This window comes from Aspergillus saccharolyticus (assembly GCF_003184585.1).
Source record: "Aspergillus saccharolyticus JOP 1030-1 unplaced genomic scaffold BP01scaffold_24, whole genome shotgun sequence".
Lineage (NCBI taxonomy): Eukaryota > Fungi > Ascomycota > Eurotiomycetes > Eurotiales > Aspergillaceae > Aspergillus > Aspergillus saccharolyticus.
Genome location: NW_020290634.1, coordinates 33,207 through 50,937, shown reverse-complemented (window position 1 = coordinate 50,937; position 17,731 = coordinate 33,207). Strand labels below are relative to the sequence as shown.

The following is a 17,731-nucleotide window of genomic DNA, read 5'->3' as shown; positions in this document are numbered from 1 at the left end:
AGTTATCATATTACAAAGTGGTTACAAAAGGTAAACATTTCTTGTATGATTAATTCATTCGCCCTCGACTTTCGCCACATGTAGAGTAAGCTGTGCTGCGAATTTGTTCTTGATACACACACCCCCTTTAATAGTTCAATGCGAAAGGGGACACCTTCGAAGCGATCATGGGTAATGGTGGCATGCAACATGGAGTTTCTTTATCGACTATAGTCGATGAGCTTCAACAGCTTTATGGCTTTACATCAAATGCCCCGAAATATGGTTTATTTATTCCGATCGAGATTCACTGCCGTGATTCGTAATGGCGAGGGAGAATTTGAGGTGCAGTGCTCATCCACTCGGTTCGAAAGTGGTGGAGATCTAGTATCGCATCTAACATCAAGAAGTCACCCATCGCTCCAGCCGCTTAGCCAAAGCGACGCATTTATTATCCACATAGATAGTGTAGTAATGCGACGCGAATAGCACCACCGTCCCCAGTATTATCCCCGACACCCACCATGCGACGTGGAAGGCGAACGCATCGGCTCGCAATGCCTCGGCGCTGGTCACATACGGATGGCCACTCGCCATCAGATACACCAAGTCGCGCAGCGGATTGCGCCACAACTGATAGATAGTCTCGTGCAGCAGATACAGTGAAAACGAGATCTTGCCCAGATACTGCACCGGTCGGGTGTGGAGGGGAGATTGCAGCAGCGGAGATTGGGCGATCGCATAGACCAGACATGCGGCGCCGACGGATTTCCAGCACCACTGGTAGATGTCCCATCGGTCTTTCCACTTCGCGGGATGGAGGCAGGCCAGAAATTGGTAGCCCGGGGGCAATTGCCCGTCGCTGCCGAGGCAGAGGAGGTAAACCCCGATCGTGAATGCGATGACGGTGAGGAGGCGCGACAGAGTGAAGAGCTTTCGCCGTGCGGAACGGAGCCTGCATCGCGTGGCGGCACATCTGTGTCGGGGCCACTTCTCCTCGTCGTCGCAATCATTTTCTGGGGATGTGTCCATCCGAGGAGCAGAGCCGATCGTCCGCTCCGCGAGCCACAAGCCCCAGATGAAGCCGAAGATGTCCCAGTTGCCGGCCCAGAGGAAGAAACCCGCCAGCAAGGGGAGGGCCCATAACCGGAGTTTAGGACGCCACGCCGACAGGCCGATGGTCAGCAGATACACCACGTTAGATCCCCGGAATTCTAGCGGCATGGTCCAGAGTTGTCCGTTCAGGCCTCCCCGGTACTCGAACGCGATGACGTTCATGCTGTCCGCCATATAGCCGCAGAGCCACTGGATGTGGGCCCACGGATCGGTCCAGGGCTGAAGGCCGTCGAGAAATCCGTCGTCAAACTCCCAGTGGTACAGATCGAAGAAGAATAAGAACTGGCTCAACGTGGCCAACACGACGACCGGCAGGTAGATGCGAAAGAGGCGCCGCACCATGGCGGAAGTCACTCGGGGCAGAAACTGCGGGCTGTGGCGGGCCTTCAACAGGCTGACGGAGATGGCGAATCCAGATATCACCATGAACAGAGTCACCATGGAATGGGCGGAGAAGAGAATGCGGACAGGGGGGAGTTGCACCCAATGACGATTGGCCTCGGGGGGATCCGCCCAGAAGGAGACGAAAGGATGCCAGACATCGCTCATGAAGTAGTGGTCAAAGGCCACAATCGCCGCCGCGATGCCGCGAAGGCCATCCAGCCATCGAATGCGGTCGTGACCAGTCATTCTTTGCAGCTGCGATCCAAGTCGGACATGGTTGAAAGAACTATGTCACCGCCAAACGCATGATAAATCTTCAGGGAAACCCCTATTTAAATGGTGTGGGGGATAAGTCAGGGCTAGCGAAAGCTCGTATTGAGGCTTGGCAAGACCCTGGAATGGAGTCAGCCTCGACGAGTCACCAATGATGAACATGAGAGCAAGCTTTAGTAGTGCAGTCCCTGGACGAGGAGGCTGTCAGTGGCTGAAGATTTAGGCAAGCAGGCATCCACTGCAGCCGGCCTTCGAGGACGGTGCACAGGCCACGGCCACTGGCCCACCCGCTGGCTGTGCTTCGAGGCATGAGAGGTGAACGAGATATTGAAGAGGTGGAGAGATCTCAGGATGGATGGCAGAGACTATGAACTATGAAGAATCATGAATGAAAGATGAAGCTATCTGGTTGCTATTTGCATGTATGTATATCACGAGAGAGAGAGATGGTGTTTGTTTCTCGTTTGTCCAGAAAAGGAGAGAAGCGAAGGTGCAGCCAATGACTAAGCTCTGACTAATTCCACTCCGGCTGTTTGCATAGTTTGCTTCCAATTGCTAATGCCTTAATGCCTTAATGCCTTTATGCCTGAGTGTCTTGTCTTCTGGTCTTCATTTCTTCATGCCTTCATGCTCAGTCGGCATTCCACAGGGGAGTCACCGCAAATCCCGTTACACCATCCGGGAAACTGAGACAAGTATCGTCGTTTGCTGGGGTAAATGTTCCCACCGGCTCCCCGTCGCAAGTACTGTCATGGTAGGCCGCAATCTCCCATCCCTGGTTGTTGACGGTCTGCGCCGCATAAAAGTAGTATTGCACCCCCAGGTTGAGATAGTAGCAGCTCTCCGGACCGTCCAGGGTGATATACCCCCCAATCGTGGTGCAGTTGTTGTCGGCGCTCGCAGTTTGCAATTGCACCTCAAAATCCGAGGGCACAGGCCACGAGGAGTTGGCGGGGATGGAGGTGACGCTGCCCGTCAGGTTGGAGAGCAGATGGCCATCATAGTTGGCAATGTGCTCCTCTGTCTCATCCCATCAGCCTGGAACAGTCTCTTGAATGCGGGCAACACTCACCCAGGTTCAATGTGGTGTTCTTGTTGATCGTGCCGTAAGAGCCCTCGCAGAGACAGTCCAACGATCCGCCCCCTGCGAGGAGCTGACATTCACCGCAGGAGTCTGAGTACGCGCCACTACACTGGCCGTTAGTCCTCCGCAGAAGAATTGTCCGGGCTGAGATACTCACTCGGTTTTCCACTACATCTTGCGAGTTAGTATTATTCATTGCGTCTGTGTTCAAAAGGTTGACCAGGGGCAGGCTTACTCCAAGGGTGCCGTCGGTGTTGGTGATCTTGTTAGGGAGATAGACACTGCTGGTGATGGTTCCAGTCCCGTCGCTAGTGGGACACGTTCCCACCAGCCAGTTCTCTTTGAGGTAGATGTCGCTACACTCGTCAGCGTACCCCTGGCCGTACACCGAGGTGCAGAAGCCAGCGGTCACAAGCAGGGCGGTGGTGAGTTGCATGTTGAAGAGTGAGTTGAGTCCGATGTCTTCCACTACTGGTGTTCTGTGGCTAACCGGCCATATTTATATGTCCGGGGTTGAGGCTAAAAAGTCGCAGGTAGGATATTCATTTCGTCAGGATTGAGCAGGATTTGGTCTTTGTCAGAAACTACAAATGCTCGCTTGATTGCGAGACGATCCTGCAGGACTCTAGACTCCCCCAAAAGGGCTATGCGACCGGAAGCAGGACAAAGGAACAGATTTGCTAGAGCCCTGCTAGTGCTGATATCAGCCTCGACTAGCAGGGTTCAAGCACGACCCACACTCGCTGCATACACAATCACCCACTTTCTGGTCACTTTTGGCGGATTCAGGGCCTCTCCCTTGTCAGATGTGGTATGTGGTGCGACAACCAGCAAGACGACCTACTGCATGCTACTGTCTCTGATTGGATCTGATTGGGATCTATGTACGCGTAAGTTGTGCTGCCTGTTGGGTGTCGGACCTGCGGAGGCGAACCCTCATTTGCCGCTGCATCAACGCCTATGTCCAGGCACTCGCATTGCAGGTTCCGCCGTCACAAACAGTGGGGTACACTTCGACACCGCCGGACTCCGCAGGGTTCTCCAGATGCTTGCATCGTGGCCAGGGCTCATGATCTAGATACTCCGATCACAAGAGACGAGGCGCGGTGGGCATTCGATGCTGAGGGTGGTGCTTGTGATTAATGTGGCTACTTGCCGGTGGACCGGTCCATACTACCAACCATCCCGGTATGGGATTGATGTCCAACAAGATCATCTGAACAATCGTGCTGAAGAATGCGAAGCGGGGTTCGGAGGCCCTAACGGGGGTGCTTGACCTAGTAGATCCTTACCCCGTAGCACTAACTCGCCACGGAGATTCGTCCGGGGTTCTGGCCAGACATCGAGCTAAGCGGAGCAATCCTCAGGAGCGAACCGGCTCACCTCTGCACTTCTAGGGCTTACTGCTGTTTCGGAGCCGGTGAGGGGATGGTGGTAGACATTCATCTCACTATTTACACGACAAGCACCCACCAACGACCTCATTCCTGCTCATTCTCGCCCCTCCCCGTGGACCTTGTGACCGATGTCACGCGTCGTACGAAGTCGCCGGCTTGTCGAGCACAAGCCTCCGCTTCTTGATGGAATTTCATGATCCAGCCAATCATGAGAACGTCGTGAGGCACCTTCTCTTCCACCACGAGCTCGATCTGGGATTCATTTCCCGGCCGGTTCTGGAATTGCCGGACGAGCTCTTGGTGATCGGGGTACAGGACTTCCCGACCCCCGGTGATCACTAACGCGGGCGAGGGCAGAAGGAAGGGATGGTGGATCGGAGCCACATAGCGCTCCATTGGCTCCGTTATGGCCAGGTCGCGCAGGAACTGTCGGGCCCCCCAGGTTGGGAATGAGCCCGGGATGTACTCGGTTTCGTAGTTCTGGCTCTGGGTCCAACTTTCCGGGTCTACTGCGGCTGGCACATCGCACCATGGCGACCACAGCCAGCTGCACCGCGGGGGTGGTAGTCGCGATGGATCCTCGTACTCGACAAGGTACCGCAGCAGAGCCAAGGCAAGGTGACCCCCCGAGCTATCCCCGGAGAGCACAATGCGGGACGGTGGAATCTGCAGGGTGTGGAGTAGATAGACGTACGCGGCGATGGTATCCTGCAACTGAGCGGGAAATCGGCCGTTGGGGTAGCAGGCGAGTCGATATTGTACGCACAGCAGATGACTGGCGGGGGTGTGTGTGAGAAGGGTCTTGGCCAGAAAGTTGCAGGACGAGCTGCGGCCATCGCCCAGGACATACGAGCCCCCGTGTAGATGCAGGACGACAAACTGGCCGTCGGGGATCGAGGTTGCGGCCGTGCAGGGCTCAGGATACCAGGTGGCCCCCACGGGCTCCGGCTTGATCTCTTCATCCACTGCCACCCCGGTATAGTAAGAGGGGGTGGGGGGTTCGATGATCACGAAACGGTCCCCCTCGTGGTGGGGTTTGAGGGAGATGGGCCATTTGAAGTGACAGGCCGTGTAGGTGCGCAGGAACAGTTTGAGCACTGCGCCAGCAAGACCTTGACGTGTCGACCAGCTGGGGTCGTGTCTGATACTGTGGGTTCTTCTGGTCAGTTCCGTTTGCTGTCCTGCGTTTCCTCAGGTTTTGGACCGGTACAGAAATATAGTATAGGAACAGGTACCAACCGGGAGGTCGCCATGGATAGAGCACAGTGGAAGGGACTTGTGTAAGTGGTTGTGGAAATGGAGAAAGACCAAATGACAATCAATCCAGGGATCGGACAGTCAGTCATGACGATCACAGCCAAGCTTTAAAGCCAAGTTGTGATGTTCAGCCCTATCAAGATACATCACCATACATCATCGTGATGGGTGAACAGTCGGGAATGTCGTCACTTTTTGTGGCTCCTCAGGCAGGCTGCATCTTTTCTCTTTTGGGTTAGACTAGTATGATGTATTTATTCATTTATCCACTCATATTCACTCTTAACCACTCCCTCAACTTGTGTGCCGCGTGAAAGCGATGCGATAATCCATTCTACATTCAATTTTAGCTGGAATTAATCACTGGGATTCACAGAGATTTACGCATCATGATGCTTGCCTACCTTTTTATGCACATCCATTTCGGCCAAGGTCTCTCCGTCATGTTCGAAAATCGGCTCCCACCCTGTGCATTCATTCATCAGTCTCCCTCATCCACCGTGTAACTAGTTAAAAGACCAGCCTACCAAATGAGGAGATCCCTCGTGCGGGGACAATTAGACCCTATTTTTATTTAATCAGTGAAAGACTCATCCATTGATCAAGACTCGCTTGTGCTCACCCTCAGCCTCCCCTGGAAGAGGATGGGTTCAGCCCCGGGTCCAGGCGAATAGCCTATCGTGCACACAGCCTCTGCGGTCTTGTCTTCGAACGCACCAATCATTTGGCAGAGCCCGTCATTGCCCACAGTGTCTACGAACGCTTTGCTATACCGGGCGCAGCACCCAATCAGTCAGCTGGGCTACAAAGGGAGCAGGAGTGATGCAGGGCGAACAGACACATAAGGGCCTGGGAGTCCGTTCAGAGCATGCATCTCCAGCGCAGAGTCCTCCACTACCACGGGGCCAGCGATCTATTCTGATGGTTTAGTCGACTGGCAGACGACGATGATTCAACCACCACCGGGGGGTACCTTGTCGGCGGCCAGACGGCATTTGGCGCGGGTGATCTCCTCCACCGTACCTTGGATCTCCGGCAGATCCAGGTTGACTGGGCGGAGGATGACCGTTCCCTCGAGAATGGCATTTAACTCCGCAATCTTGTGTCGATTCCCCGTGACCAGAGTGAGGCTGCGCATGATGAATGTCTGTCTGTTTGTCGGTTTGTGTTGTCGAAGGATGATTCATAAAAGTTGATTTCATTCACTTTTGCGCCCCTGAGCTCACCGCCTTCTTTTCTGCCGACTAAACAGCCCAGTCAAGAAGGCGGTGAGGACGACCTCGCGAGAGGCAGGAAGAACAGCTTACTGTAATTAGAGTCACCTTAACTTCCTCATGATGACAGTTACTCAGACAGGCACGCAGAAAAAAAAAGAAAAAAAAAAGAAAAAAAATAAGAAAACAAAGTGTGCCACTCAAGGGCAATTCGAGACGAACCGCACAAATACTACTCGGTGCCTGGGAGGCTGCGTAAGTAGACTGGAGTGTCTCCACTGTGGATCACCGGGTGACGAACCCTTGCCCTACGATGAGAAATTCTATTCTGCTGAGCCCGGTATAGTGCTATTCCATCCTCCAGGACCAGACTTGCACCGTCAGGGAAATCACTGACTTTCGATCTCGCGTAAATATCAGGAAATCACGTTCAAAAGTTGGTAGAAAGGAAAGCATAACCAGGATACCACAGCACAAGAAAGCATGGAACGCTGACAGCCACCCGTTGGGATTCCAGAGCCTTTTGTGCCTGGCAGTGGGGGATGGCACCTCGCGTACCACATGGCTTTCCAGACGGGGACCAGATAGGCCACTCCACATCCGAATGAGCCCAATCAAAGCATCTGAATGGCAAGGAAGATGACGAGGCCCGGAAGTGTTCCTGAAAATAAGCCTGGAAGAGGCGGAGATCAAGCCGTGGGTTACGTAAACCCCATCCGTGGATTTTCCGCATATTTTTGTCTTTCCGCTTCGGGCCGAATCTCCAACTATACTCTTTGCGCCCTCAGCCACGAAGTACGCACTTGTCTTCTGCGCTCACGAAAGCCCTAATCAGCGAGTGATAGAGGACTGAAAAGAGTCTCATCCAACGCATTCTTCCGGGCAAGATCGTCTCCGATCGAAACGGGAGATGGTACCGAAAGAGGTCGGATGTCCACCAGGCAAGCGACAAGCGAGCTGTCGCCAACGGGGCGTACAAAATGGACCGAGGCGATTATCTTCCACTGCTAGCTTCATTGCTGGGTCCACGCAAGATCGAATCTTGGAAAAATTCTTCGACTTTTCATTCACCTTACCAATCAACAGTTGCGGATGACGACCACTGCCGGCCTTACCATGATGGCGGACTCCATCGAGTCCGCACCTGAGAAAATGTCGAATGCGCTGTACCACCAGCTCAACCAAGAATGAATAATACATCCGCGTCTGTCCGAGAGTGAGCATGATGACGCTGTGCTCATATCATGCTCCGGTGGTCCAGGCCGGGACCGCCCCGCTGAGCAAGAGCCAGCGTTCATCATGCATAAGACGAACCCAGCCTTGCTGGATCGAATAGATAGCTCGAGTCCTGGGCTCTACTTCGATCTTAGACCGATTGAAACCCAGAAAGCACATCTCCCATGTCACCGTCGAGCAACCGCATGTCCGTGGTCGAGGATGTGGTCATTCCAGCCCATCTGCTGGCTACAGCAACACCCTCAAGTCGTCCGTGGGCGACCTCCCATCGTGAGCCACTGGAGCTGGGCCCCGTCCAGCAAGCTATCCAGACCGAGGCCTTGGAGCGAACAGTTGGTCGACTGCGCCGCTCAGCAACGGTCAGCGGACACCAACCCCCCAAAGCCCGGACGATCCCCAACAATCGACGTCTTAGTGAGCCCCTGAGTGTTTCCGATGGCAGCATAATCGCTGACGCCAAATCACCGTCCTTTTCCCCACGCGAGACCCTCGACGACCACATACAATGGGCTCGCTCACCGGTGTTCAGCAAGTTCGGAAACCAGGAGTGCAGCCATGCTCGATCGCCGTCCCCGCACCGTATCCATCTAGGGGCAGAATTGAGGGCCTGTGAGTCAGTCCCAGGAACACGAGACGGCGTATGGCCTCTTCCACCACGTCCGCAAAGCTACCGCATCTCGCGCATTGAAACCGGAACCAAATCGAATGCAGCCAGACCGGCAGCTCGACACAGCATCTATGACATTTACCAGAGAGCGAAAGAGCGACGGGTGGCCTTGCAGAGAAAATACTGGGTCCAATTGCTGTTCGAATATGCGGTCTACCTGATGCTCGCAGCATTCATCTACTTGGTGCTGATTGGGGTTCCTCTCTGGAAAGGCGCGGTGTGGTGGCTGTATTATGTGGTCCGATTCGAGTTTGTGATTCAGGGCGGCTGGGCAATCACGATAGGAGTGGCCTTCTTGTAGGTCTAGTATCCGGGGGTGAAATACTCGAGCATTTGGGGTTCTCACTGACCTGATCTGTCTCTTCTAGCTATGCCTTTGGACCCCTCCTTGTGGCCTTTGAAGACAATCCTCCCGCGGTGCCCGAGCAACTCCCCGGAGTCGATTTGGAGCCAAATCGCCAGATGGCCCAGGATACAGCCCTTCTCATCCCATGCTACAAGTCAGCCAGCATCATTGGACCGACCTTGGAAGCAGCCTTGCGGATCTTCCCGCCACAAAATATCTATGTGATCGCCAACGGCAATGCGCCAGAGCCCCTTGACAACACCGAAGAGGTCTGTCGCCCCTACGGCGTGAACCATCTGTGGTGCCCAGTCGGGAGCAAGATCATCGCGCAGTTTGTCGGCTGCTATGCGGCCAAACAGTTCCCCCACGTGCTGCTGATCGATGATGATTGCGCCCTGCCCGCCAACTTCCCCGTGGTGAGTGACCGGTTGCAGGGACGTGTCCAGTGCATCGGCTATACGATCAAGAGTGTGGGGCCGGGCTCGTCGCGAGGGACTTTCTGTCAACAAGCGCAAGATTTGGAGTATAAGATCTCAGGCCTGCAGCGCGCCTTTGCGGGCCGACTGGGAAGTGCAACCTTCCCTCACGGCGCCATCTCCCTGTGGCGTACCGACTTCCTCAAACAGACCTTCCATGATCATCCGGGCTTTTCGGTGTCCGAAGACTGGTTTTTCGGGGATAGTTGTCGGCGACTGGGCGGACGCATCACCATGTGCTCGGCCGTCTTTGTTGAGACCGAGACTCCCTCAGCCGTCTTCTTCAGCAGCGGTGGCTCTCGCGGAGGGTTCGGTGAGATGACAATCTTCAAACAGCGCTTCATGCGGTGGAACTTCTTCTTCGTCAACGGCATGTACTTTAACATGAAGTATATTCTGTGCAATTGGAAGCTGGGTTGGTGGGAGCTGGGGGCCAAGCTATTTGTCTTTCAAGAGGTGAGCCGAGTCCTGCTTGCATCTTAGCACTGATAGAATTAACTAACTAATGGGAAAGGTCTACGAGACACTGCTCTATCTCGTCGCACCGTTCATGCTGCCGATCTCCTTTGTCGTCCGGCCCTCGTTCTGCGGGATCATGCTGGGCGTCACCAATGGGTTGTACTTCCTCAACGTGATCATCTTCAACCTCGTTCATCTGCGATCCAAGAAGGAGGCGGTGGGCTGGACCTGCTTGCTCGTCTACTACATGCCGTACAAGATCGTGCTGTTCTTGATCAATGTCGCCAGCTGCTACTGGTCGCTCTTCAAGTACGCCCGCTACTTTGCCAACCGCCATCCCAAGGTGATCGAAGACGACAAAGCGGTGGAAGTGGTTCTTCGTCTGGAGGAGACCACCAGCTTCTCCCCCGAAGAGAAGACGCTTCCAGGGTTGGGCAGGAGTTTCTCGGTGACGAAAGTCAGGGCCCGCCGGCCGACCAATGCCTCCCAGCCGCGTCCGGTCAGTCTCCGGGCTTCGATTGTCGGCGTCGACGGCAATTGGATCTAGGAGATACAGAAAAGAGTCTTCATTCTACCTCTTGAAAAGTGCCTTGCCTAGCTAGTTCTTCCCATCTGCTAGAGATGACAAAAAAAACCCTCCCTGAGAGGTCGCAGACTTACAACGCCGATACCATACGAATGGTCAGACCTAATGGTACATCTCCCTCTCCTTCATCTCCCCGGCATCCGCCTGCATCCAGGTCGCCACCCGATCCTGAGTCTCCGGGCTATCATCATAGGTCTCCGCCGCCACCAAGACCAACGACCCATTGTCAATGAGCGGCTTCAACCCCTCGCTGACATACCACTGCTCGCCGCCCCCGGGCTGCCCAAACCACGGCAGAACCTCCCCGTACAGGGCCCAAAAGGGGTGTCTCACCTCATACTGCCAGTAGTTATAGAGGGTGCTACCGTTGTACACGTTCAAATTGCTCGGCGGGATCGCGCGGGCTGCATACGAGGTATCCGGGGTGGCCAGATATCCGCCGGTCGGGGTCCCGAAGCGATCCACGCGCGTGCCCACCTGCAGCGTCACGGTCTCCGCGCAGCCCTTGAACCCGTCATTCTGCGGGTAGATGTATCCCGTGTTGTTGTACGGGCCCGCGGTGAAGTTCGTCCAGGTGCATAGCCAATCGCGTGGACATTGGCTGTCGAGTGGATGCCAGTCCACGAAGAAGGAGGTGAAGTTGCTGGCCGGGGAGAAGTTGGCGGGACCGAGCAGGCGGTTGTTGCAGATGCAGTAGTCGCAGTAGTAGCTCGCGGCGAGGGGATCGGTTTGGTTCGGGGTGACGCCCTCGCAGGCGTTCTCGCAGCTGGATGGATAGTTCTGGATGGTTTCGGGGGAGTGGCCGCGTGCTTGGATGCTTGAGAAGGCGCTGAAGGGGATGGCGTGGGCGAGCCCGCTCAACAAGGGGAGAGCCAGGCACAGGAAGTGGGGGATGTCTCGCTTGAGGAACATCGTGCGTTCTATGCCAGCGATGCTGGCAGTGGTATAGGGCGATGGAGAGCAGCTGTGCAGGGGTGTCTAGCGAGCCACCGATCCAGGAGGGGTAGGACTCCATCAGGAGCTTTTATATTGGCTTGAAGTCTGAATCTGTCAGAGCATCTCTGTCCAACGGGGGTTTGCGGCATGTGGTTGCCTCTGGCAGGAATCCCAGGGTCGAGTCGAGGAATGCGCGCTGCGTTGAGGACGCATTGAACCAAACCCGCGCAGTGGGGAGCAGGCTGGATCGAATGGCACTGCAGGACTGCAGGCTACATAGTCCTGGATTGTGAAGAGCTACCTTTGTCCTCAATGGCTGGGGCGCAATGCTGGCTGTAGGCCAGACCTCCAGCGTTTTGTCTTGCGAGGGGCTGGAGAACTTCGTATACTTGGCCTGCTTGGAGGATCATCGTCAACGTTCACGCATATGGTGGGGAACGGTGCTTGCTCATACTGATGGCTACTGGATGTATGGTAGCCTGGATGCATTGTGTAGATCGTGAATGTCGTTCTTTTATCCCGTCGAAGACTCAAAAGATATCAAGAGTAAACATCACGTGACTGATCTGAAGGACTGCATGTACTGTACATACCGTCCCTGTCGAATTCTCCCCACCTCGCTATAGAGTGTAGCTCTCCATCCTATATTCATAGTGACCATACAACACGCCCCGAGTCAATCACACTTCGCGGCTTGAGGCATATCAAGCTGTTAGTGATGCATTTGATCGCACTCCATAGAGTGGATAGCGATGCCAGCAGTATCCTTGATAAATCCACAACTTCCTCCATTATGGTTTAGACAGGATATACTACCTGTAATCCCCAATATATAGAAATATGTCAAGTGTAAGTCAGACAAAGCAGATATAAAGGAAATTAAGGGGAATATGTCTAGACTCATTACAGCCTGCCGCGAGGCCTTCATGGAGCACAATCCTAAACAATCTGTAAAACTCTAGAGGTACATTTCATTAGTAGGGTAATATAACCCTTTTCCGTGGCACAGTCTTATTAGGGAAAGTAGTCATTGACTGTAGAGTCTCGACAGTATTCCAAAGCGTTGTCCGCAGTAGCAGAAGCTCACTGCTCTCCTTGACGAGATCCTTCAGACGAGAAGATTGTGATCCTCTCGGAGATCCCTGATGTCGCTCTGTGAATTTCCCTAGTAAGTCTCTTTACTGAAGACTTATTTCAGAGTACTAATGTATGCTTTAGGTCTCGAACAAACATCAACCACAGCAGCGTTCGCGAGACTTCCAATACTACGACATCGGTAAAACAAGCAATGCCAGTAAGTTAGCTTCTGGAATCTCAATTAGGGCAGTGTGTATAAATACTGAAAACTGGTCTCAAACTGACTTGTGGACGTCAGAATCAGGCAGGATCAGGCACAGCCCCCAGGATGGATCTTGGCAATTGGCATATCCCAAACAGGAAATCAAGGGTCAGATCTGAGCCACTTTTAGCACAGCCCCACTGCGGTATCGGACAAGGCTGAGACCCAGGTATGAAGTAATTGTCTAAAAAATACAACATCTACCGCTCTCTCTATCCTCCAACTCTTCCTATCATCGACAACATGTCGCCCACTCGATCGCTCAATGTTGACTTCACCAGCTGGACGAACAAGCACCTGGCAGTCACTGAGGGGCCCTCCGGTGCTGCAACGCTGGTCTACGCCGCCGACCTCAACTGCCGCAAGCCCCATATGATCTTCCAGGCCACCGGCAGCGCCAGACTGCCGGCCACCGTCAACTTCCACGCCTTCTCGCGCTCCATTGATGTCACCGTCAACGGCCATCAGATCGCTTTCAAGCCGCATGGCCTGTTCAAGTACGAGGCCGCCTTCGAGTCGCCCGCCCTCGGGGGTCCGGTGCTGACCTGGTCCAATCCCAAATATATGAACCCCGCCTACCTGGAGTGTCGGGATGCGCATGGGGTGGTCCTTGCACGATTCATCCCCCATCGCGGCTGGACCATGACCAAGGCCGGCTGTCTGGAGATCGATCCACAGGTACCCTCGGGTCCGGTTACCGACGAAGTGGTGGTGACGGGGCTGGCGCTGGCCTACTATATAATCATTCAGAATACGGCGGCGACGGGTGCGTCGTGATCATCTACTATGATGCTCTGTCTGAGATGGAGCGATGTGTTAGTTTCTGGGCTTGTGCTTGGTGTTTAATATTTGATTCTAGTGTATGATACCTATAGTCTTGATGAATGGCAACTATTTAGATTGGACATATATTGTAACCGGCCGGGATGCAGCTGAGCTACGTTTGAGCGAGTGTAGACTGTGAGAGTATGCTTGATTACCGACCGCTAGGAGATGGTAGAAGTCAAGTAGATAGATTATAGGGAATCGAGAGCTATAGAAGTAATTGCCATGGAGGGATGTATCAGTACTCCTGGACTCTCCCCGGTTAGGCCTTATGCGGTTTGAGCCCTTCCTTCTTGTCGTATACAATCCAGTTACGGGACCATTTGCGCGGCGGCTTGAAATGGCCGTCGATCCAGTGCCAGTAGTGGTGGAAATAGAGGTCATTCATCGGATCGGAGACCGGGTTCAACCACTTTTGCAGAAATAAGGTCTCGTATCGCGATCCCTCCTCCCCCTTGGTAGCCACCCAAACCCGACCATCATTGACCTTGGGGAGATAGGGTTGGAGCTCATAGAGCGGCTGCTGGCTGCCGTCCGAGTCCACCCGCGCCTCAAAAAAGAACGCCTGCTCCTCCCCCCAGACGGCTCTGGCGCCAAACGGCCCCGTGTAGCATCCCGTTTCCCAGCAGGGGGCCTGCGGTGCATGACCCAGATGCCTTTGACGCATCTGCTGCCAGATCGCGCTGACCAGCTCCCGGGCGATGGTGTCCCGTTGATCGGCGGGGGTCTCGGGATTCACGATGACCAGGGCAATCCTATCCTCGGGAATCGCAACTCCATGGGCATTCTCACCAAACCGAGGGAGCATCTTGGCAGTGGGCAGATCGAGTGGGACGTGTGGTGAAAAGCGTCTAGATTCTGTCTGAAGGACACAGTAATAGTAAGGCAGACTTTGCTTGAAGAGTGGGTTGAAGGAGGTTGATGGAAGCATACAACATCAGAAGATTTATAGCCAGATCCTGGCAGTCTTCCAGAGGGTTTGAACAAGCTCGTGATCCTCGCTCTGTATGAGTTTACAAAAAGCATACAAAGAATTAGTACGATGGGAGGGAAGAGAAGGGAGAAAGAATGAGCTGCAAGGACAAGAAATTGATGATAGAAAATGTGCACAAGGGGTGTAAGTCGCAATGAGATTGTGTTTTCTTCTTCAGTGACACTCTCCTGTTCCCATGCATTCATCTCCTACAAAGCACCGATATAGATCTTTCACTTGGTTCGGACACAGCCATTGTTCTCGCATCCGTCTATATTTCCACCAAAGCTGCAATTTCGAGACGCATTATCCCCATTATCCCCAGAACAAACAAATTTCAGGAAAAGTCCGTTGGAATGGGTGTCACTGGAGGACGAATGCTAGCCCCATCTTCAGGGCGACGCAGGCACCTTGGCTTCCTGTGGTACTGGGATTCAAGAAAAATAATGATTGAATGTGATTGTACAGTTCTGCTCACGTCTACGCAGCTAGTAGTCAACATGTAATGTCCATCTAAGCCTGGGAGACCAGACCAGCCCGCCACTGCCTCCAGAACTTCCTGGCCGAGGCAAACATGATGGCCATGATCCCCATCACCTCCTCATCCTCGTCACAGCTAGCCGTCAGTCCGACAGAACCATGACCATGACCGACAGTCTTCCCCTCTTCCTCCGAGGCTTCATCCGACAAGTAGTCGGGAGGCGAGGCCAATTCCACCTTGATCATCTCGGCGACGCTGGGGGTGCCATTGGCATCCATGACGAACAACATGTACCACCCCGGCAACAGAACCCCCGGATCGTCGGGCAGACGCGCGCTGTACTGCAAATGGCCCACGGGGCGCATCGTGTCGAGGGGAATGCGGCGCTGGTCGGTGTTGACGGTGTGGGTGGTCGTGCCGACACGCACCAACGAGGCCGACTCGATGAAGTCGTCGGTCTGGAACTTTAGCTGTTGGCCCACAGTGACGCGAGGACCCCCCACCACTGTGGTGATGTGCGGGCGGCGAGCTCTCTCGCCCGTCGCGGTGAAGAGATACGGGGGCGAGAAGATCTCAGCGTCGTAGTGGTTGGCCGAGCAGTTGCCACACAATCCCCCGCCCCCGTTCAGCACTGTCGCATCCGGCAGCAGCAGGGAGATGCTGTGATAGACGCGCTTGATGTTGTTGCGGCTCAGGGGGTAGAAGGTATCGGTGGCCGGATCGTAGAGCTCGGGGACGAAGTTGATGTCCTCCTCGTGGAAGGGCTTGCCCCAGGTCTGCCCGCCTGCAATGAAGACAGTGCCATCCGGCAGCACGACGGCCGTATGAAAGACGCGCTGGAAGTTCATGCCACCTGCCCCCTCGCCCTTCTCGCCCCGGCCGGCCACCACCACCTCCGGGTCCTGGTAGGCGGCCCCCAGGGTGATGCGGTGGGCCTGCTTGGACCCGTTGGATCCGTCGTAGTGCCGCTGGCCACCCACGGTCAGAATCTGGCCGCGCGTCGCATCGAACATGACGGCGCTGCCGGACATGGCGTCATGGTCCTGGCCGCGGTCGCCCGCCTCCTTCCAGGAACCCCGCGCGCGGCCCTTGCGGTCGGTGGCATCCACGTCGTACCAGTGCATCCGCTTGCTGGGCCCGGCCTGGAAGACGCTGGCCTGCTTCCAGCCAAAGAGCCAGCCGTGGTTGTCCGCCCGCCAGGCGCCCAGCCGATCGTCCGTCATCATGGGGGCGACTTTGGCGTTGCTGCGCATCTCCCACCGCGGCTGGGGCCCGGGATAGTAGACCTCCCCGTTCTTCTCCACCTTGTCGCCTCCGCTCCAGGATCCGCCGATGACAAAAATGCGCCCGTCGGACAGGGTGGCGGAGGACTGATAGCCGCGGGGAGTCTGCATGGCAGGTCCTTTGATCCAGGTGGTGCCATTGTAGACACTGGTGCGCCCGGAATCCGCCCCCCCGCTGACGACAATGTTGCCCTCGAGGTCCATGGAGGTGCCGGGGCAGAACATATCATGCTTGGTCTCGACCACTTCGCTCTGGGTAATGATGCCGCTGCGGTTCAGGGTGGTGGTCAGCGTCTTGCCGCCGGGGGAGGCGAAGAACTGGTCGTCCGCCCAGGCCGACCAGAGGATGAGATTCCCATGTTGCTCCACCGCGCCCGAGACGGGGACCAGGGACAGATCCAGCGTGGGACCCCAGATGCCCCCGGTTGCCGGGTCCGGGACGGGGAACGTGCCTTCGTTGTAGGCATAGACGGCCAAATTGACGATGGCGATGGGCCCATTGCGGATCTGGTGGTGGGGTTGCGACATGGACTCAGCAACCAGCTTCACATAGCGGGCTGCGGTTGGGATGAAGGCGGACATCTTGGGACTCCGGTTGGATCCCCAGGTGCCGTACGCGACCTCCGTCCAGGTCTGCCCGTCCAGCGAGAGGTGAATGCGGTGCTCGCCGATCTGACCCGGGTCCGCCGTGGCCTCCAGACGCGGCAACATCGTCAAGCCGGAGACATAGTAGTCCCGGCGCAAGTCGATCTGGATCCACGCAGGCTCCTGTTGGCTGGTGTCGCTGCGCCAATAGCGGTCGGTGCGGTCGTCGATGGCATACTCGCAATTATAGCCCTGATACTGGCTGGAACAAGTGACCCGCCAGTTCTCGGTGGCGTTCTCGGAGTTGGTCTTGGGGAGGAGGTAGGAATCCGCGGGCGGCGATTGATATTTTACCACTCCGCTGGACTGTTTGGCGATATCTACCTCGTCGGCCTGGGAGGACTCGTAGGCGTAGTCGGGGGGCATGAAGGCGTCGACGGCGACTGCCCCCATCAAAAGGCCAGTCACCCACCGGAACTTCATTTTCAATGTTCAATGCCGTTGGTGAGGAGTGAATGGGATGAGATGAAGTTGAGCTACCAACCGTACCTCCCAAAGAATATTGTGGGTGTTATAAATAGGTTGAAAGGACTCGGAGTGGGCGAGGATGCGGTCAGTGGCTGTCATGAGGGTGGAGATTCAGCTCGCCACCGTCGCAATGACGGGGTGAAGATCGACATTTGGGATGGAGGTGCAGAGGTGAGTTCATCGGGTAGTCCGAAGGAGGTATTCGGAAGTAGTAGGGAATAATAGTAGGGAGTAACTGTATGGAGTATGGAGGGCAATGCGTGATTTTTCCTTCGTTGATGTTGATGTGGTTCGGCAAACCTGCTTG

At 55.1% G+C, this 17,731-nt stretch overlaps 9 protein-coding genes across 9 annotated transcripts; 2 read left to right on the top strand and 7 right to left on the bottom strand.

Annotated features, from left to right (window-relative positions):
* Positions 1–286: 286 nt before the first annotated feature.
* On the bottom strand, positions 287–1,811 carry BP01DRAFT_92472 (acyltransferase family protein). The gene has a single exon (XM_025580237.1). The coding sequence runs from the start codon at positions 1,723–1,725 to the stop codon at positions 382–384; it is 1,344 nt and encodes a 447-aa protein (XP_025429732.1). The 5' UTR covers positions 1,726–1,811; the 3' UTR covers positions 287–381.
* Positions 1,812–2,187: 376 nt separating this feature from the next.
* On the bottom strand, positions 2,188–3,377 carry BP01DRAFT_92470 (uncharacterized protein). Its single transcript, XM_025580236.1, has 4 exons — positions 3,072–3,377; positions 2,994–3,004; positions 2,825–2,940; positions 2,188–2,772 (listed from the first exon to the last, which is right to left on the bottom strand). Exons 1-4 carry the CDS (start codon positions 3,270–3,272, stop codon positions 2,384–2,386), a joined length of 717 nt encoding a protein of 238 aa, XP_025429731.1. The 5' UTR covers positions 3,273–3,377; the 3' UTR covers positions 2,188–2,383.
* Positions 3,378–4,317: 940 nt separating this feature from the next.
* On the bottom strand, positions 4,318–5,579 carry BP01DRAFT_375146 (alpha/beta-hydrolase; the record flags this gene model as incomplete). The annotated part of the gene is made up of 2 exons (XM_025576877.1): positions 4,318–5,380; positions 5,473–5,579. 2 exons carry the CDS (start codon positions 5,577–5,579, stop codon positions 4,318–4,320), a joined length of 1,170 nt encoding a protein of 389 aa, XP_025429730.1.
* Positions 5,580–5,752: 173 nt separating this feature from the next.
* BP01DRAFT_375145 (non-canonical purine NTP pyrophosphatase) lies at positions 5,753–6,628 on the bottom strand (the record flags this gene model as incomplete). The annotated part of the gene is made up of 6 exons (XM_025576876.1): positions 5,753–5,824; positions 5,895–5,956; positions 6,018–6,054; positions 6,113–6,257; positions 6,330–6,403; positions 6,464–6,628. The coding sequence occupies 6 exons, from the start codon at positions 6,626–6,628 to the stop codon at positions 5,753–5,755; spliced, it is 555 nt and encodes a 184-aa protein (XP_025429729.1).
* A 1,476-nt stretch (positions 6,629–8,104) lies between these two features.
* BP01DRAFT_300086 (uncharacterized protein) lies at positions 8,105–10,435 on the top strand (the record flags this gene model as incomplete). The annotated part of the gene is made up of 4 exons (XM_025571972.1): positions 8,105–8,487; positions 8,545–8,904; positions 8,976–9,885; positions 9,944–10,435. The coding sequence occupies 4 exons, from the start codon at positions 8,105–8,107 to the stop codon at positions 10,433–10,435; spliced, it is 2,145 nt and encodes a 714-aa protein (XP_025429728.1).
* Positions 10,436–10,576: 141 nt separating this feature from the next.
* BP01DRAFT_393088 (TNT domain-containing protein) lies at positions 10,577–11,648 on the bottom strand (the record flags this gene model as incomplete). Its single annotated transcript, XM_025578209.1, has 1 exon — positions 10,577–11,648. Exon 1 carries the CDS (start codon positions 11,384–11,386, stop codon positions 10,577–10,579), a length of 810 nt encoding a protein of 269 aa, XP_025429727.1. The 5' UTR covers positions 11,387–11,648.
* Positions 11,649–12,983: 1,335 nt separating this feature from the next.
* Positions 12,984–13,648, top strand: BP01DRAFT_358187 (uncharacterized protein). The gene has a single exon (XM_025575377.1). It carries the CDS (start codon positions 12,993–12,995, stop codon positions 13,524–13,526), a length of 534 nt encoding a protein of 177 aa, XP_025429726.1. The 5' UTR covers positions 12,984–12,992; the 3' UTR covers positions 13,527–13,648.
* Positions 13,649–13,836: 188 nt separating this feature from the next.
* Positions 13,837–14,382, bottom strand: BP01DRAFT_384127 (uncharacterized protein; the record flags this gene model as incomplete). The annotated part of the gene is made up of 1 exon (XM_025577478.1): positions 13,837–14,382. One exon carries the CDS (start codon positions 14,380–14,382, stop codon positions 13,837–13,839), a length of 546 nt encoding a protein of 181 aa, XP_025429725.1.
* Positions 14,383–15,060: 678 nt separating this feature from the next.
* BP01DRAFT_402030 (putative galactose oxidase) lies at positions 15,061–17,408 on the bottom strand (the record flags this gene model as incomplete). The annotated part of the gene is made up of 1 exon (XM_025578630.1): positions 15,061–17,408. The coding sequence occupies exon 1, from the start codon at positions 17,377–17,379 to the stop codon at positions 15,061–15,063; it is 2,319 nt and encodes a 772-aa protein (XP_025429724.1). The 5' UTR covers positions 17,380–17,408.
* Between the last annotated feature and the right edge of the window lie 323 nt (positions 17,409–17,731).

What these genes read in the sequence shown, in the direction of transcription:
- BP01DRAFT_92472 (XM_025580237.1), bottom strand. Translation starts at nt 1,725, where the DNA reads ATGACTGGTCACGACCGCATTCGATGGCTGGATGGCCTTCGCGGCATC.
- BP01DRAFT_92470 (XM_025580236.1), bottom strand. Translation starts at nt 3,272, where the DNA reads ATGCAACTCACCACCGCCCTGCTTGTGACCGCTGGCTTCTGCACCTCG. An exon ending in GAACACCACATTGAACCTGG is followed by an intron (nt 2,773 to 2,824) that starts GTGAGTGTTGCC and finishes GGGATGAGACAG; the next exon opens with AGGAGCACATTGCCAACTAT.
- BP01DRAFT_358187 (XM_025575377.1), top strand. Translation starts at nt 12,993, where the DNA reads ATGTCGCCCACTCGATCGCTCAATGTTGACTTCACCAGCTGGACGAAC.